The sequence below is a fragment of the Halichoerus grypus genome, chromosome 5 (assembly GCF_964656455.1).
Source record: "Halichoerus grypus chromosome 5, mHalGry1.hap1.1, whole genome shotgun sequence".
In the NCBI taxonomy this organism is placed as follows: Eukaryota; Metazoa; Chordata; class Mammalia; order Carnivora; family Phocidae; genus Halichoerus; species Halichoerus grypus.
Window position 1 is genome coordinate 153,002,211 of NC_135716.1, and position 16,891 is coordinate 153,019,101.

The 16,891-nt window shown below is 41.2% G+C and overlaps 1 protein-coding gene and 1 long non-coding RNA gene across 8 annotated transcripts in view; one reads left to right on the forward strand and one right to left on the reverse strand.

Moving 5' to 3' along the window:
* Positions 1-16,891, reverse strand: part of LOC144381934 (uncharacterized) — a 648,393-nt gene that overhangs the window by 567,256 nt on the left and 64,246 nt on the right. The window lies entirely within an intron of this gene.
* Positions 1-16,891, forward strand: part of EIF2B3 (eukaryotic translation initiation factor 2B subunit gamma) — a 128,756-nt gene that overhangs the window by 71,464 nt on the left and 40,401 nt on the right. For 5 of the 6 annotated variants that reach the window (XM_078073216.1, XM_078073218.1, XM_078073217.1 and 2 more), the window contains one exon: positions 15,868-15,957. The exons of the other annotated variant lie outside the window; for it this stretch is intronic. In XM_078073216.1, the coding sequence (XP_077929342.1) occupies positions 15,868-15,957 (90 nt within the window). The remainder of the gene's footprint in view (positions 1-15,867; positions 15,958-16,891) is intronic. 6 annotated transcript variants of the gene reach the window in all.

Below are 16,891 nucleotides of genomic sequence, written 5' to 3' on the forward strand. Positions count from 1 at the left end.
AGATGCCCCCCAGCTCTAAAATTCCTATTTCTGAAAGACATGTGTTTTTAATAATTCATAAGTAAAAGGTGTTTGTGCCAAATATTTAATAAGAAAGTCATGTAGCTTTTCTCCAGTATTATGTTGTTTTTTGAGTACTAGTCAAAGTTTTTCACTGGAAGGGTAATGATAATATTAAAACAAGCTTCTAAAGGGTATCTTTTAAAATGGAATAAAATGTTTGCACATTGGTCTTGTTTAAGTTTAGACATTTAAATCTGGGAAGAAAAGGACTTAAGTCAAAACCTCAACGATCATGTATTTCTGGAACTCCAAATAATGAGAAATAGGTTTATGCTCTTGATTATTTTCCCAAAGGTATGGAAAGTCTTGAAATACTATTTAATACTATCTAAATTAGTATCCCCAATGCTACTAACCAGCCATAATTCCTAAAGTACTTCTCTAATTTGAAGCTTTTTGTGGGGAGGGTTGCAGAGTGACTCATGGACATCAGAATCAAGAAACTTTCCCAAGTTATCTTGACCAGTCTAGGCACTGAGACTCTTTTTCTTACTCCTCTGTACTTTTAACTCTCACTTCCATAAAGTGATGTAGACAAGTTATTTGTAAAAGAACTCTCATGTCCGTATCCTTAAGCCTTTTCTTTTGGACTGGCTACAGACTTCAGAGGAAAATCTTCCAATCTCCTTTCTAGGTGGGTAAAAGCTATGCTGCCAACTCCTGACCATTTTAGGGCTTCTGCAGGACAAATCAGGTTGCTCCTCACCTTTCCTTATGGCTGGTTTGGGATTTAGCTTTCTTAGATGTGCTGAATCTGCAACCACCATCCTTCTGCTTTCCACCTTCCAAATTGTTTCACTATTCTCTTCTCCTACTCTTTGTCTTTGGAGTTTATACCCTTTCAAAAAACAATGAGGACAACAACAGAAACCCTTTACTGTCACTTTAATGAGCTTTCAAAAGGAATAGGGCTGGGGTGCCTGGGTGGCTCAGTTGGTTAAGCATCTGCCTTTGGCTCAGGTCGTGGTCCTGGGATCCTGGGATCTTGGGATTATGGGATCCTAGGATCCACCCCAAGCCCCATGCCCCACACCCCACGTTGGCTGGCTCCCTGCTCAGTGGAGTCTGCTTCTCCCTCTCCCTGTGCACCTCCCCTCCGCTCATGCTCTCTCTCTTTCTCAAGTAAACAAATTTAAAAAATCTTAAAAAAAAAAAAAAAAAAAGCAATAGGGCTTAATGCCTGTGTTTAATCTGCCATCTTTACCTAGAAAACTGTTTCTTTCATTTCAATCTCTATATCTTTCAGTTCCTCGATTCCCTCCTTCACTCCCTCCCTCTTTCTCTTTTTCCTCTTTCTCTCCCTCATTTCCTTTTTCATCTAGTCTAGACCCTATGATGTGTGACTTCAGGCATTTCCCTCCATATCCTCACTCATTGTCCTTTTGCTGTATCTGCCCTCATAACCCTCAACTTTGGATTACTCACTCTAACATCTATTTTGTCTATTCCTACATCTGTTTTATTCAAGTCTTCAGGAATATTATGCAATGTTATAAATTGGCACCACTATAAATTCATGGTTCCAATCTTAGCTGAACCCTTAAAAACCACTCTGCATTCTTATACTTCTCCTGGACCAACCCTTCCACTTCTCTTAGTTATTCTCAACCATCCCACCTTGCTCTCTCAGAAAATTATTTGCCTCCTTCTCCTGCGAGAAAATCCTGACTAACAGATACTGATTTCCCCAGCATACTATCCCTACCCATAATTTTATCTTTACTTAGACCCACTTTCACTTTTATTCTAGCCTTAGAGGAAGAAGTTTCCTGATCCCTTTACTTACGCCTTTTACCCCATTCTCCTCTGTTTCCTCTGGAACCTTGCTCTATGAGTTTTTCTAGCACTCTCTCAAATTTTCAACTTTGCTTTCTACTACCACTTTCCCTCTACACCTATAAACACATAGCTTGTAAAATAAGGCACAAATTCCCAAAGGCCCTTAGTCATCTAAGCATGCATACCCCTTTCAGCCTTGTATCTCACCATTCCCCACTACAGCCCCTACCCAACACTCTACCCTATAGCAATGGAGAGTTGCTTACAGGTCTCTGACTTCTGCATTCTTTTTCACACCTCTGTCCTTTTGTTTCATCATGCCCAGCATTCCTTCAGCCAGTTACCCTTCTCTACCTGGCTAAATACCTGCTCTTCTTTCAAGACTAAGTTCATAAATTGGGGCACCTGGGTGGCTCAGTTGTTAAGCATCTGCCTTTGGCTCAGGTCATGATCCCAGGGTGCTGGGATCGAGCCCCGCATCGGGCTCCCTGCTCCATGGGAAGCCTGTTTCTCCCTCTCCCACACTCCCCCTGCTTGTGTTCCCTCTCTCGCTGTGTCTCTCTTTGTCAAATAAATAAATAAAATCTTAAAAAAAAAAAAAAGACTAAGTTCATAAATTACTTCTCTATGAAGCTTCTCCTGACCCTCTTTGCACTAGGCAAAATTGACTCTTTCCTTTTTGGTCTCCTGTATACTGTAGAGGTTTCTAGATAATGTCTATAACCCTTTATTACTTTGGCCTATAAGTTATATGAAGACAATGATTGTATTTTTGTCTTTGTAACCCTAGTATCTAATACATGGCCTAACATATAAGAACCAGTGGATTTGTTGGAAGAGGACATTAATAGATCCAGAGTGTCTTCTTGTGTTTGAAGGTATTCTGGCATGGAATTTTTATGGGCAGAATTGAGTGAGACCCTTTAATTTTGTATATTGGAGAAAGGGCTGAAACAGCATCATTCCTACCACATTCTTTTGGCCAAAGCAGTCACAAGTCCAGCCCAGATTCATGGGATGGTAAAATAAACTCTACCTGTTGATGGGAGTTGCTGCAAAGTCACTGTACAAAGGGATGTGAGTACAGGGAAGGGAATAATTATGGCCATTTTTGAAAATGATCTACTACCTAAAAGGTTTTAAGTAGGAGAATGACATGATCAGATTTGCCTTTTGAAAAGATAACTCTGGATGTAATGTGAAGAATGGATTGGCATTTGGAAAGAGGATATAGAGAGACCAGATAAGGGAGGGTATTGTAGTAATCCAGGTGAGAAATAATGGTAGTTTGGACTAGGGTATTGGCAGTGGAGATGGAGAAAAGTGGATAAATTAGGGAAGGATTTAGCAGGTAAAAACTGAGGACTTGGTGTGTAGAAAGGTGCCAGGAATGATTCACATTTTTGGTTTGCTTGCCAACTCCCCTGATAGGTCCATAACAGGGTAGATAGTGAGGTAGATAATGAGGGTAGATAATGAGATGGGAGCACTCAGTTGGTAGAGGTGAGATCCAAAGTTCAGTTTGGGGTATGCTGAATTTGAGGTGCCTTTAAGATATCCAGGTAAAGGTGTCAGTAAGAAGTTTTATATATATACTTGGAGCTCAGAGGCTAGGACTATGCCTAAGATAAAAATTTGTAATCATTGATATATAGATGGTGACTGATGACATGGACATGGATGAAATCACTTAGGAAGAGAAAAAAAGAGAGTTATGAACAAGCTTAGGCCAGCTAGAGGATCATGAGCTTCCAAAGGAAATTTAGAGCAGAGAGAGGAAGAGAAAAGGAAAACCAAGAGAACATAACATTAAGGAGCCAGAGCGAAGAAGTAGCAGTAGTGTTGATACGAGGTTAGGTAAGATAATAACTTAAAAATGATCACTGTGTTTTACTAAAATGGAAGCCATTAGTGACCTTATTGACAGGGGTAGAGTAGAAGATGATGAAATGGTGATAGCACATTGGACAACGCTTTTGAGAAATTTGGCTGTGAAAGATAGGAGAGAGAAAGGACTGAAGGGAGAAGAAGGGAGACTTGAAAAAGGATATTTTAATTTTGGAAAAATTGAGAACGTGTTAAGGTTATATGAGGGATTTTTCATGTTAGGCAACCCTTAAGGGTCCATCTAGCCTGTCTCTCTAAAGCTGCTGTGTGAGAGCTGGGTTGAGAGGAGGAGATCCTCAGCTGCTACCCTGACTGTCAGAGGCATAACTGTTATAGTGGGACTAGCTGTCTTACTCAGTAGTCCGTCCCATTCCTACCCCTATCTTCCCATTCCCTGCTGTGTACCTAAGCTTGCCAACTCCCCTGAACCTATCAGGAATATTCTGAAGTACACCCAAACTCATCAGGACTTTCCTGAAATCTCCCAACATTTGTTTTTGATGAGTCTGTATCTCTCTTATCAGAATGTATATACTCTTTTAGGACATTCAGTAATATTATTTGGTGCCTGCCTTACAAGGCACTGTTCTGGGCATTATGCTGATATGATGATCTAGTCTCAAATCCTCCTTCCCTGAAAGAGGTAGGTGATAGTTACACACCATGTAGAATAGTACTGTAAGATATTTTTCTGGTGAAATTTTGTGAGTATGTAGAAGAGGGAAAAAAAACACACTAGATTTAGGAGAATCAGGAAAAATTTTAAGAAGAAAATGACATTTGAGGCTAGAGCTTTAAGGATTTATATATTTTAGGAGTAGTGAGTGAACATGGGTAGAGGCAGTCATTCCAGAAGGAACCACATGAGCAATAGCACAGAGAAAGGAAAGCAAAATAACTAGGTCACTTAGTTTCTCTGAAGCATAGAATATAATATGAAAGTGTTTAATATAAGCAAAGGGAAGTCTTTAAAGGTTTACAAAAAATAGTGATTACTAGATTAGATCTGTGTTTCATTCAGTATTATAGATCTAATACAGGTCTGTGCTTAGCACACATCTGTCACTCAGGAGAAACTTTTTTTACTCAACTGTTGAACCTCAAAGGGTAGGGAGTACCTGAGCAGGTTGGCTTGTAATAACTTTTGAATTTGTTGGAACTCTAGCCATGCAAAAGCTGGAACCAAGCTTTGAGAAAGAAAGAAAGAAAATCACCCCCTGAGTGATTCTTAACTGGTCCCTTGCCTCTGGCCATCTACATAACCAGCTTGAAACTGGGTCTGAAGCCAGTAGGAATACTGCATTGTGTCCTGGAAGAATTGAGGACTGAAAGGCAGATCTGCTAAAAGGTTGTATTAGCTAGGGCAGGGGGACTGAGTGGAGTGTAAATTAATATGTCAGTTTTCACCCAGTTTCTATAGAGGGTCTAAATCTTGTTTATTAAATTCTTCAGACATAATGGACCACGTAGCTTAGAAGAATAACTGGAGAGACAGCTCTCTTTCCTGGGCTTGTCTTTAAGTAGGAGCCCTTTGTCAGTGGGGCTGTGCAGATTGCTGTCTAGAGTACATCTTGGGAAGGGTCATGGACATTCCAGACCTCAGCAGGTTCCAGCATTCTGGGCTGGAATGACAGGGAGGCTGAGTGGCCATGTGATCCTGTCTAGGAAGGCTTTGCTGACTCCTGTGTTAATGTTAGACATCGGTCTATGTGATACTTATTTTTATAAGTCAATTTGGCTAGGCTCTAGTACCCAGTTTTTCAATTAAATGTTAATCTAGGTGTTATTCTGTAGGTATTTTGTAGATGTGACTAATATAAAAAATCTCTTGATTTTAAGTGTGGGAGACTATCCTGGTTAATCTGGATAGGTCATCCAATCAGTTGAAAGACCTTTAAACCTAATCAGGGTGCCTGGCTGGCTCAGTCAGTAGAGCACGAAACTCCTCATCTTGGGGTCATGAGTTTGAACCCCATGTTGGGGGTAGAGATTACTTAATAAATAAAAAATAAATTAAAATGGGTCACCTGGGTGGCTCAGTCAGTTAAGCATCAACCTTCGGCTCAGGTCATGATTCCAGGGTCCTGGGATTGAGTCCTGCATCAGGCTCTTTGGTCAGTGGGGAGCCTGCTTCTCCCTCTGCCTGCCACTCCCCCAGCTTGTGCGCTCACGCTCTCTCTCTCTCTCTGACAAATAAATAAATAAAATCTTTAAAAATAAATAATAAATTAAATAAACCTAATCAAATCAGAGAACTAATTGTAAGTAATACAGAATCAATTCACGAACCCATCCTTAAGGTTCTGATCTTCCAGGACCACTTTTTTTTTATTTTTATTTTTTAACTAGGCTCCATGCTCAGTGTGGGGCTTGAACTCACAACCCTGCGATCAAGAGTTGCATGCTCTACCAACTGAGCCAGCCAGGAGCCCCTCTCCTGGACTAGTTCTGGCAGCAGTTTTTATATCATAGAAAAAGAACTGCTATGAGCCATATAGAATAAGGATTTATTATTTAATTGTGGAAACTGGTAGAGCAGTTATGCATGCTGTTGCTTCTGTGTCTAGTGTTCAGAGTGAGATTGCTATCAGTCAGCCAGACCAACAGTCAGAGAGGAAAGCTGGATGTGGACAAACAGGGACCCACAAGGACAAACTGGAACCCACATCTATCTCTCACAACCTTCAGCCTCATTGTGTGGGTGACCTGTAGGAGAAGCTGGCATCTTTCACCACAGAGCTACTCAGTACTTGGCTCAGGACTCAAGAGAAGCTGGAGGAAGATATCTGATAGGGTCTGGAGGATCTGTAAGTCTGGATACCATTGCATGCCTACTAGGTGAGCTGGCATATCAGTGATATCATGAGCAAGTTGCCACAGTACGTGGCACCATCCATTGACCTTTAGAACATTACAATTGTGGCTGTAGCTTTACTTCTGCCTTTTAAATGTCACATAAAATATCTCTGTGGCCTTCGCTACCTCAGAACCATTGAGAAGAGAATTTTGCATAACCTAATTCCAGCCCAGCTTAGGTAATACATACAAAGCCAATATACCATGTGTATGTATTTCTATAAAACAGTAACTTTCCATGGTTTTCTATCACCTAAGAAACAAAATCCAAATGCTTTTTTTTTTTTTTTAAACATGGGGCTTGAACTCACAATCCTGAGATCAAGACCTGAACTGAAATCAAGAGTGGGATGCTTAACCAACTAAGCCACCCAGGAACCCCAATCCAAATGTTTTAATATGACATGTAAGCATCATAGAAGGCTTTTCAGGATCAGACCGCTGGCTGCCTCTACAGCTTGAACCTTTATCATTGTATCCTGGAATTTTTTTCATACCTCTTTGCCTTTGTTGACACTAGCCCTTCAATTAAAATATCTTCTTCCTACTTTGCCTGCCTAGCAAGTTTCTCCTCATCTTTCAGAGCCAACCTCCAGCTTCATCCATCCCTGTGAAACCTTACCATATTCTTGCTGTCTTAGACAGCTCACTGCATCCTCTTCTGTACCAGCTCCCTGCATTATTATGTATACCACATTATACTATAAAATGTTTTTTAACATGTAGTCTTGCCTACTAGATTGTGAGCTCCTAAGGGCAACATCCATTTATTTCAACTCTGTGTCCCTATTTACCAAGCACAGTACTTGACCTGTGATAATAACAATAACAGTTATCAATTAATGAGTGCCTAATGTATGACAAGTACCATGCAACATACTTTGAGTAATTTCTAATCATCCTAATAATTCTGTAGTAGGTAGGCAATATGATCAATCTCCACGTTTGTTGAATAAAATTAATTAATGAATATATTATCTAAGATTAAAAATTGCGATCATTTTCTAACATTCTTTTAAGGCAGTGGAACTTCTCTTTACGTGAAATTTTATGTAGAAGCCTAAGACATAAAACATAGAACATGAGGTTATTCTCATTCAGGTTTCCTGTAGTTTTCTGAAGCACCTCTACAAAACTCTGGAACTTTGAAGTACAATACTTCGTTTCATAAGAAGGAAACTGGCATGAAGAAGGATTGTGCCATATGTAGTGGCAAGATGAAATCTGGAACCCTGACTTTTAGCCCAGTGCTACACCAAGCTGCCTTTTAACTTTGATTTAGTCCACTATTAAGTCAATGGTATCATTACAGAATATAAGTTGTCCATAGTCTTAATATACTGAATATGCTAGAGATATAGGAGATGATTCTGTATTATATACCTCTACCTTTACCTGTAATGTAACCTGAGACCTACTTCCTTTATTTATTTTTAAGTAGTTCTATGCCCAATGGGGGCTTGAACTCACAACCACAAAATCAATACTCACATGCTCTACCGACTGAGCCAGCCAGCCACCCGAGATCTACTTCCTTTAGAATAAAGATCAAAATCCTTAACCTGGCCTAAACCTCTGTAAGCTTCATCTTGCACCTCTCCTCATCTTGTTTTGTGTGCTTCATCTGTATGGAGCACCTTTAGTTCCTCACCCTCACCAACCTGCCTCAAGGTCTTGTACTTACTGTTTTCTCTGCCAGAATGCCCATCTCAGTTTCTCCACCCCTTTCGCCTGGCTAACTCCTGCTCGTCCTTCAAGTCTAAGCTTAAAGGAAAGTTTCCCATCATCTTCCAGCCTGGGCAAGGTCCCTTGTTATACAGTTCCATAGTATTCTGTGCTTGCCATTCATTTATTGTACACTTAGAATAATTACACTGTACACTTCATGCAACTTTCATGTCCATTTTATTCACTGCTGTATCCCCCGTGTTTGGCACATGGTAGGTATTCAGTGAATGTAAGCTATAGACTGTCACTCCTAGAGGAGCGAATTGATTGCTTTTAACATGGACAAAAATAATTTCCTTTTGTTTTTCGGTCAGTACAATGAGGAGCAGCCCTTAGAACTCTGAAAACTCTTCCAGCTCTGGAAGCTTCTGTCTGCTACTTTGAGTCTGGGGCTTTCACTTCAATACAACTGCTTTTCCTGGTTGGGGCCTGAGCCCCAACAGTGCCATAGCCTCTCTGCTGCAGGCCGACCTTTGGTTTGGAACTCCTTATGCACACCTGATGATAACAGTCTGTCACTCCTACCACTTACAGTGCCACCAAGATCAGGCATTTGGGGTGGTCTGGCAAGGAAGTGCCTTCCTATAAAATAGCTACCAGGTAGTTATGCAACAGGTGCTTGCCCCAGAATCTGTCCCATTAGAATTATAGATAGCTACTTCTGAGCAACCTTGGTCTCTAGTTTATTTTAAACTGTAATGATTAGGCATGCAGCTGCCAAGGAGTGGACACCAGGTCTGTGCCCACTGTCTCCCTTCCCCACTTTCTTCCTGCATTTCCCACTCCTTCCCCTGCCCTCCCAACACTGCCCACCCCGAAGAACTGCCCAGAGCTCCTCGGGTGACCAGGTGGTTATTCTGCTGGGAAACAGAAGAGTACTTCTTGTGTAAAAAGTATGCCTTCCAAGGTCAAGCACCACCTAAATGATGATGATGTCACTGGTTCTGTGAAAAGTGAAAGGAGAAGTCTTTTGGAAGATGATTCAGATGAAGAAGTGGACTTTTTTCTAAGGGGACCATCTGGGCCAGGATTTGGACCTAGAAATGATGAAATTAAGCATGTTCAGAATGAAGTGGATGAAATTATTGATGTCATGCAAGAAAATATTACAAAGATAAAAGAATCCACCTGAATTAAATTAGGTCATTTAATTCTCTCCATCCTCTATGTGATATAGAAAGCTTATTGGATAATGCAGCTGCTTTTAGCAACAGGTCCAAACAACTTTGAAGGAAATGTGGTGGCATGGATGCAAAATAAAAGCCATCATGGCTTTGGCTGCTGTTATCCTTCTGCTGGTGATTAGCATTCTTATAGTCGTGAAATACCATACTTGATTTGGTGACAGAGATCTTCATTATACAAAATCTGGGACAACAATAAGAAAAGACTGCTGCAGGGGCGCCTGGGTGGCTCAGTCAGTTAAGTAAGCATCTGCCTTCGGCTCGGATCGTGATCCCAGAGTCCTGGGATCGAGCCCCACGTCAGGATCCCTGCTCAGCAGGGAATCTGCTTCTTCCTCTCACTCTGCCCCTGCTTGTGTGCTCTTTCTCTCACTCTCTCTCTCAAATAAATAAATAAAATCTTCAAAAAAAAAAAAAAAAAAGACTGCTGCATAATTTAAATGAAACCTATGTATATAACTTTCAAAAATTCTTTTTCAAGAAGCTGAGGCAGGTATCACTTCAAAGTGGAGCATTGAGAACGTCCAGTTATCTTCTCCCCTTCTAACAAAAGGGAACTTTTATTTATTTTTTAAAGATTTTATTTATTTATTTGAGAGAGAGCACGAGGGGGGGGGCAGAGGGAGAGGGAGAAGCAGACTCCCCACTGAGCAGGAAGCCCTATATAGGGCTCTCAGTCCCAGGACCCTGGGATCATGACCTGAGCCAAAGGCAGACACTTAACCAACTGAGCCACCCAGGTGTCCCAAAAGGGAACTTTTATTTTTTTTAAACATTTTTTTTTAGATTTTATTTATTTGACAGAGAGAGACAGCGAGAGAGGGAACACAAGCAGGGGGAGTGGGAGAGGGAGAAGCAGGCTTCCCGTGGAGCAGGGAGTCCGAAAAGGGGCTCGATCCCAGGACCCTGGGATCATGACCTGAGCCAAAGGCAGACACTTAATGACTGAGCCACCCAGGCGCCCCCAAAAGGGAACTTTTAAATAATTATGTTTAAGGCAAAGATAACTAGCCTAGGGGCGCCTGGGTGGCTCAATCAGTTAAGCCTCTGACTCTTGATTTCGGCTCAGGTCATGATCTCAGGGTCGTGAGATCTGGCACTGCGTCAGGCTCCATGCTTGCCATGTTTGCCACTGCTTAAGATTTTCTCTCTCCCTGGCCCTTTGTTCCCCACCCCCACCCCCCCCTACCCCCGTTCCTGCTGATGCATGCAAGTGTGCATATGCTCTAAAATCAATGTAAAAAAAGATGTACAGGGACACCTCGGTGGCTCAGTCAGTTAAGTGTCTGCCTTCGGCTCAGGTCATGAGCCCGGGGTCCTGGGATTGAGCCCCACATTGGGCTCCTTGCTCGGTAGGGAGTCCGCTCCTCCCTATACCTGCCACTCCCCCTGCTTGTGCTCTCTCTCTTTCTCTCTGACAAATAAATAAAATCTTTTAAAAAATAATAAAGAAAGGGCGCCTGGGTGGCTGAGTTGGTTAAGCGACTGCCTTCGGCTCAGGTCATGGTCCTGGAGTCCCTGGATCGAGTCCCGCATCGGGCTCCCTGCTCAGCAGGGAGTCTGCTTCTCCCTCTGACCCTCCCCCCTCTCATGCTCTCTCTCTCTCTCTATCTCATTCTCTCTCTCAAATAAATAAATAAAATATTAAAAAAAAATAATAATAATAATAAAGAAAGAAGGATGTACAAATGGCTAAATAAGCACATGAAAAGATTCTCAACGTCATTAGTCACTAGAGAAATGAAAATTTAAACCACAGTGAAATACTACTTCACACCCACTAGAATGGCTATAATCAAAAAGATAGAAAAGGCAAATCTATAGAGACAAAAGGCAGGTTGCTGATTGCCTGAAACTGAGGGTGAGAAAGGGGAACTGATTGGTTGTATTGTCATGTAAGATTTTATTCAAATGATAGAAATGTTCTATAACTGGATTGTGGTAGTAGTTGTACAGCTGTACAAATTTTCTAAAAACAATTCAGTTGTATACCTAAAATAGGTAAATTTTATGATATATAAGTTATACTTCAATAAACAAACTGATGGTTGCCAGAAGGGAGGTGGGTAGAGGGATGGGTGAAATGGGTGATGGGGATTAAAGAGTACACTCATCATGATGAGCACTGAGTAATGTATAGAACTGTTGAATCACTATATTGTACACCTGAAACTGATATAACACTGTATGTTAACTATACTGGAATTAAAATAAAAAAAATTTTTTTAAATTATGCTTCCGGGGGGCACCCAGTGGCTCAGTTGGTTAAGTGTCAACTCTTGATTTCAGCTCAGGTCATGATGTCAGGATCCAGAGATCTAGCCCCTGCGTCGGGCTCCGCACTCAGCAAGGAGTCTGCTTAAGATTCTCTCTCTCCCTCTGTCCCTCCCCTCCCTTGCGTGCTCTCTCTAAAATAAATAAGTAAATCTTTGGGATGCCTGGGTGGCTTAGTCAGTTAAGTGTCTGCCTTTGGCTCAGGTCATGATCCAGAGTCCTGGGATCAAGTCCCACATTGGGCTCCTTGCTCTGCGGGGAGCCTGCTTCTCCCGCTGCCTGCCACTCCCCCTCCTTGTGCACGCTCTTTCTCTCTCTCTCTTCTCTGGCGCTCTCTCTGGCAAATAAATAAATAAATAATCGTTAAATAAATAAATAAAAAGGAGAGACAGAGAAAGTCACATGCTCTACCAACTGAGACAGCCAGACGCCCCAGAAATTGCTTCCCATAAGCTGTATTGCAGCAAAGATCAGACCTCTCTTGTTCACCTCTTCATCTATCACAATGCTTGTTACCATCACAAGGCCATTAATCAGTGTTGTAGACAACACGTTTGCAGTGGTAGATCCCTAAGTATATTGACTTCCAGAAATCATTTTTCAAAAGGAATTTTCTCTTCATTAGATTGCATTATGTGCATTTGGAAAAGAACAGATAAGAATAAAATCACAAGCATATAATCTATACCATCTTTTACAGTATTCTGGGAGACATTCTGTTTCAGTATGATTTAAAATGGGTGAAGGGGCAGCTGCCTGGCTCAGTCAGAAAAGCATTAAATTCTTGATCTCAGGGTTGTGAGTTCAAGCCTCATGTTGGGTCTAGAGATTACTTAAATAAATAAATAAATAAATGTAAAAAAAAAAGAAAAAGTGTTTAAAAATAAAATAAAAGGGGCGCCTGGGTGGCTCAGTCATTAAGCATCTGCCTTCGGCTCAGGTCATAATCCCAGGGTCCTGGGATCGAGCCCCACATCGGGCTCCCTGCTCAGCCAGGAGCCTGCTTCTCCCTCTCCCACTCCCCCTGCTTGTGTTCCCTCTCTAGCTGTCTCTCTCCCTCTCTCTGTCAAATAAATAAATAAAATCTTTAAAAAAAAAATTGTTATAATTATTTCACCTATTGGTTTTGTTCCTTGCCTTAAAAATTGATATTCCTGTTTTTAAGATCATAAAAACATGCTTTATTTCTCTCAAAATTTTAAACATTACAAATTCAAATTCTAAAATCTGTAGCTTTTTAAAAAATATGTCTATAAAAATACCCCAAATATATTCTTTATGTTCCTGATGGCTCTATTGTCTTAGGTTTCCTAGACTTTTGTATCTTTGTCCATTATCTGTTCCACTTTTCCAAGATCTTCTTTTCTTCTCCATATTTCTTTTTTTAATAATAGACCATTTTAATGGCATTTTAAAAATTCTTTCTGTGTTAGAAGAAAGGAAGAAAAAACCTGTGGGAGCTTTTCAAAGGTATGATAGACTGTTAAGATTAAGTTTTTTTTATACCATTTGTCTGAGCTCTTATTTTTATCACTGGAAGGACTCCCACAAGTTTTTCATATATTTTATTTTTTATTGTAATGGATTTTTCTGTGGTTGGCAAATTATGTTTTTAAAAAAATTTTAAGGGATGCCTGGGTGGCTCAGTCAGTTAAGCGTCTGCCTTCGGCTCAGGTCATGATCCCAGGGTCCTGGGATCGAGCCCTGCATCGCTTCTCCCTCTGCCTCTGCCTGCAGCTCCCCTTGCAGCTCCAACTTGGCCAGCTGAGCTTCCCAGGCACCCTATTTTTTCAAACTCTTAGGTTATTACTTTCCTGTGTATATAATATAAGTTGACCTCAGCTATAAAAATAAGAATAATATATCTACCTTGTGAGGTGGTTATGAGGATTAATATAGGTAGAATGTGTTGAATGATTCAAGGAATTTGTAAACCAAGGGACTGAACAGGAGAGTGTAACTTTCCAAATTGGTTAGATCAAGGGAGAGGATTATCAGGGTGTGGACTTCATTTTTTTTTTAAGATTTTATTTATTTATTTATTTGAGAGAGAAAGAGAGCATGAGCGGGGGAGGGGAGGCAGAGGAATCAGCAGACTCCCCACTGAGCCGGGAGCCCAATGCCAATGTGGGGCTCCATCCCAGAACTGTGGGATCATGACCTGAGCCCAACACTTTATTTTTTATTTTTTTTTTTTAAGATTTTATTTATTTATTCATGAGAGACAGAGAGAGAGAGAGAGGCAGAGGGAGAAGCAGGCTCCCAAGGAGCAGGAAGCCCGATGCGGGACTCGATCCCAGGACCCTGAGATCATGACCTGAGCCGAAGGCAGACGCTTAACCATCTGAGCCACCCAGGCGCCCTGAGCCCAACGCTTTAACCGACTGAGCCACCCAGGCGCCCCTAGGGTGTGGACTTCAGATGAAACCCTGGCACCACAAAGTAACCACATTCACATTTGTAAAATTCTATTTCCTCAAGAACTTCTTAGTACTCAAGAATCTAAAAATTGGGAAGTACTTTTGACTTTCTTCATCCTAATTGTATACATTAATTGGCTTGTGGGGGCAGGGGAGCAGGTTATGAGTGTGGGGTCCTAAGTCTGACAACTCTGTTGCTGTTAGAGAAGCATGTTGTTCCCCTCTCCCAATCTCCCAAAAGAGTGGAAGCCCAGGGTGGTGCACCTTAACTTACTTGATAAATTATTTCTAGGGTATCTAGATCTCATGAGAATAATTTTCCTTAAAACTGTAAGGCAGTCAAAGCAAAGTAACACAACACAGAAGAAAGATGACAACCAATAGCTATGATTGGAATCTCTATTTTTCTACCTGCTTCTCCCCTTCTCTCCTTCAGCTATTTTTATTAAATAAAATGACCTTGGACATTATAAGCATGGCATTTCTTTTTTTTTTTAAGATTTTATTTATTTATTTGACAGAGAGAGAGCACAAGCAGGGGGAGCCGCAGAGGGAGGGAAAAACAGGCTCCCCACTGAGCAGGGAGCCCAATGTGGGGCTCAATCCCAGGACCCCGGGATCATGACCTGAGCTGAAGACAGACGCTCAACCTACTGAGCCACCCAGGCGCCCCTAAGCATGGCATTTCTTAAGGCTAAAATCAAAATGGCAAACTAAAATATACAGCAACTCAGCAGAGCTTTAATTTGACCTAATTCATTCGTTTGTTTATTCAACAGCTATTTATTAAACATATTCTCTGTGTGAGGTATAATGCTAAGTGCTAAGGCTATAAAGATAAATCTCTGCCTTCAGGGAACTCCCAGTCTAGCAGGAGAAAGAGCCAAGTAAGTAGGCTATTACTTACTGGACGATAACTTATCTGATAGAGGTGGGCACCCAGTGCTGTGGGAGCATAAACTTGGGTTGTCAGTGAAGGTTTCCTGGAGGAAGTATATCAGGGGAAAGTCTGATGAATACATGAGAGTAGGGAGTTAGTGAGTATTCATAGATTTTTACTTCATTTTCTATGAAAATGGACTAATAATACATGCCAAATCCTGGAGGAAAGCATGGCTGAAGTATGATCTGCAGGAAGTAGGGCAGTTGGAGTAAAAGCAGGAAAATGTTAGTTATAAGAACTGTGAGGGGCACCTGGGTGGCTCAGTCAGTTAAGCGGCCTACTCTTGATTTTGGTTCAGGTCATGATCTCAGGGTCCTGGGATCAAGACCCGTGTTATGCTCTACACTCAGCGGGGAGTCTGCTTCAGGATTCTCTCGCTCTGCCCTTCCCCCTGCTCGTGCTCTCATGCTCTCTCTCTGTCTCTAAAATAAATAAATCTTTTAAAAAAAAAAATGTGAGTAGGAGTTTGTAATAGAATAGAAGAAGATGACTTCTCAGTGATTTGATGGTTCACCTAAAGGCCTGATAAAGTGTGAGGTAGGGTTTCTATAAAAAGAAGGCCTTTTCTGTGGTAGGATCAGAACTGGTATCCATCATCTTGGTCTCCCACAGTAGGAGACCAGTGGGGATCATGGCTTTGACCCTTATAAACTTTTTAATGCCTACTACCTAATAATAGGATAGAACCCATGTTACTTGATTGTGAGACCCTTCTCTCTTATTGTTTTTGCAGGCACCCTAGAATACATTTCCACACAGGCCTTGTGGACGCCCATCTCTACTGCTTGAAAAAATACGTTGTGGACTTCCTAATGGAAAATAAGTAAGAAAGAGGGAGGTGGAGTCAAACTCACAGTGTTTAAACTACCTTGGTTCTTATTTAACAGTTTTAAACCTTGATAATGTTAGATAGCTGGTTCATATAAATAAGTTGATTCTTGCCTTTGTTTTAAAAAAAAATGAAATCGTGTTATCTAAATACTCTTATTTTGTCTGTATCACAGAGTTCCCTGCTTGTATTTTTGGGGCCTGTGTTATAATAAACCAACAAAATATTTTTGTAAAACTAATAGTAACCTATGATGCCTCTTTCTGCACAGTTCCAGGCTCTTCTTACTTCCTTCTGCAACGTTGAGCTCCCTAGCTCTAGTGCTATTTTGTTTCCAAGCAGGTGTTCTTCCCCTAGGCAATTATCCTATAGGTGGGCCCTCTTAGCAAAGGTTCAGAGTAAACTTACCCAAGAAGAGGGAGAAAAAAGTTTCCCCCCAATTTTGGAAAAGTCCACTTCACTGAGTGGTCTTTCATGAATGCAGAGAAACAAAATTTGATACTTTCTCTGATTTTCTTTGAGAATAGAATTGTGAACCTTAAATACTTTCCACAGATCTGTCTGACAGATCCCAGGACTTGGGTTTCCAGAGAAAAAACCTCCTCTGAGGTTGATCTCAAGGATTTTTTTATAGTAAATGCAATTAGAGTCCTCAGAGGAACAGGTAGGAAAAGATTTAATAACTGCGTGGTTAGGAAGAGGAGCAGCTAGTCTCCCTTGACGGCTGCTGAGTAAGTTTCTACCTTGAGTAGCACTGATGGACTGGAAAGCAAGTAGGCTGGTGCGGCAGCAGCAAGTTCCTCAGGCCAGCTGAGGAAGAGAGTCTGAGAACCTGAGTTTAAATGCTAGAGCATGGCTTTGGCTGATAGACTTGGATATATACAGGAATATTATAATAGGGGAAGAGGAAGTGTTCCTTTGTGCCCAG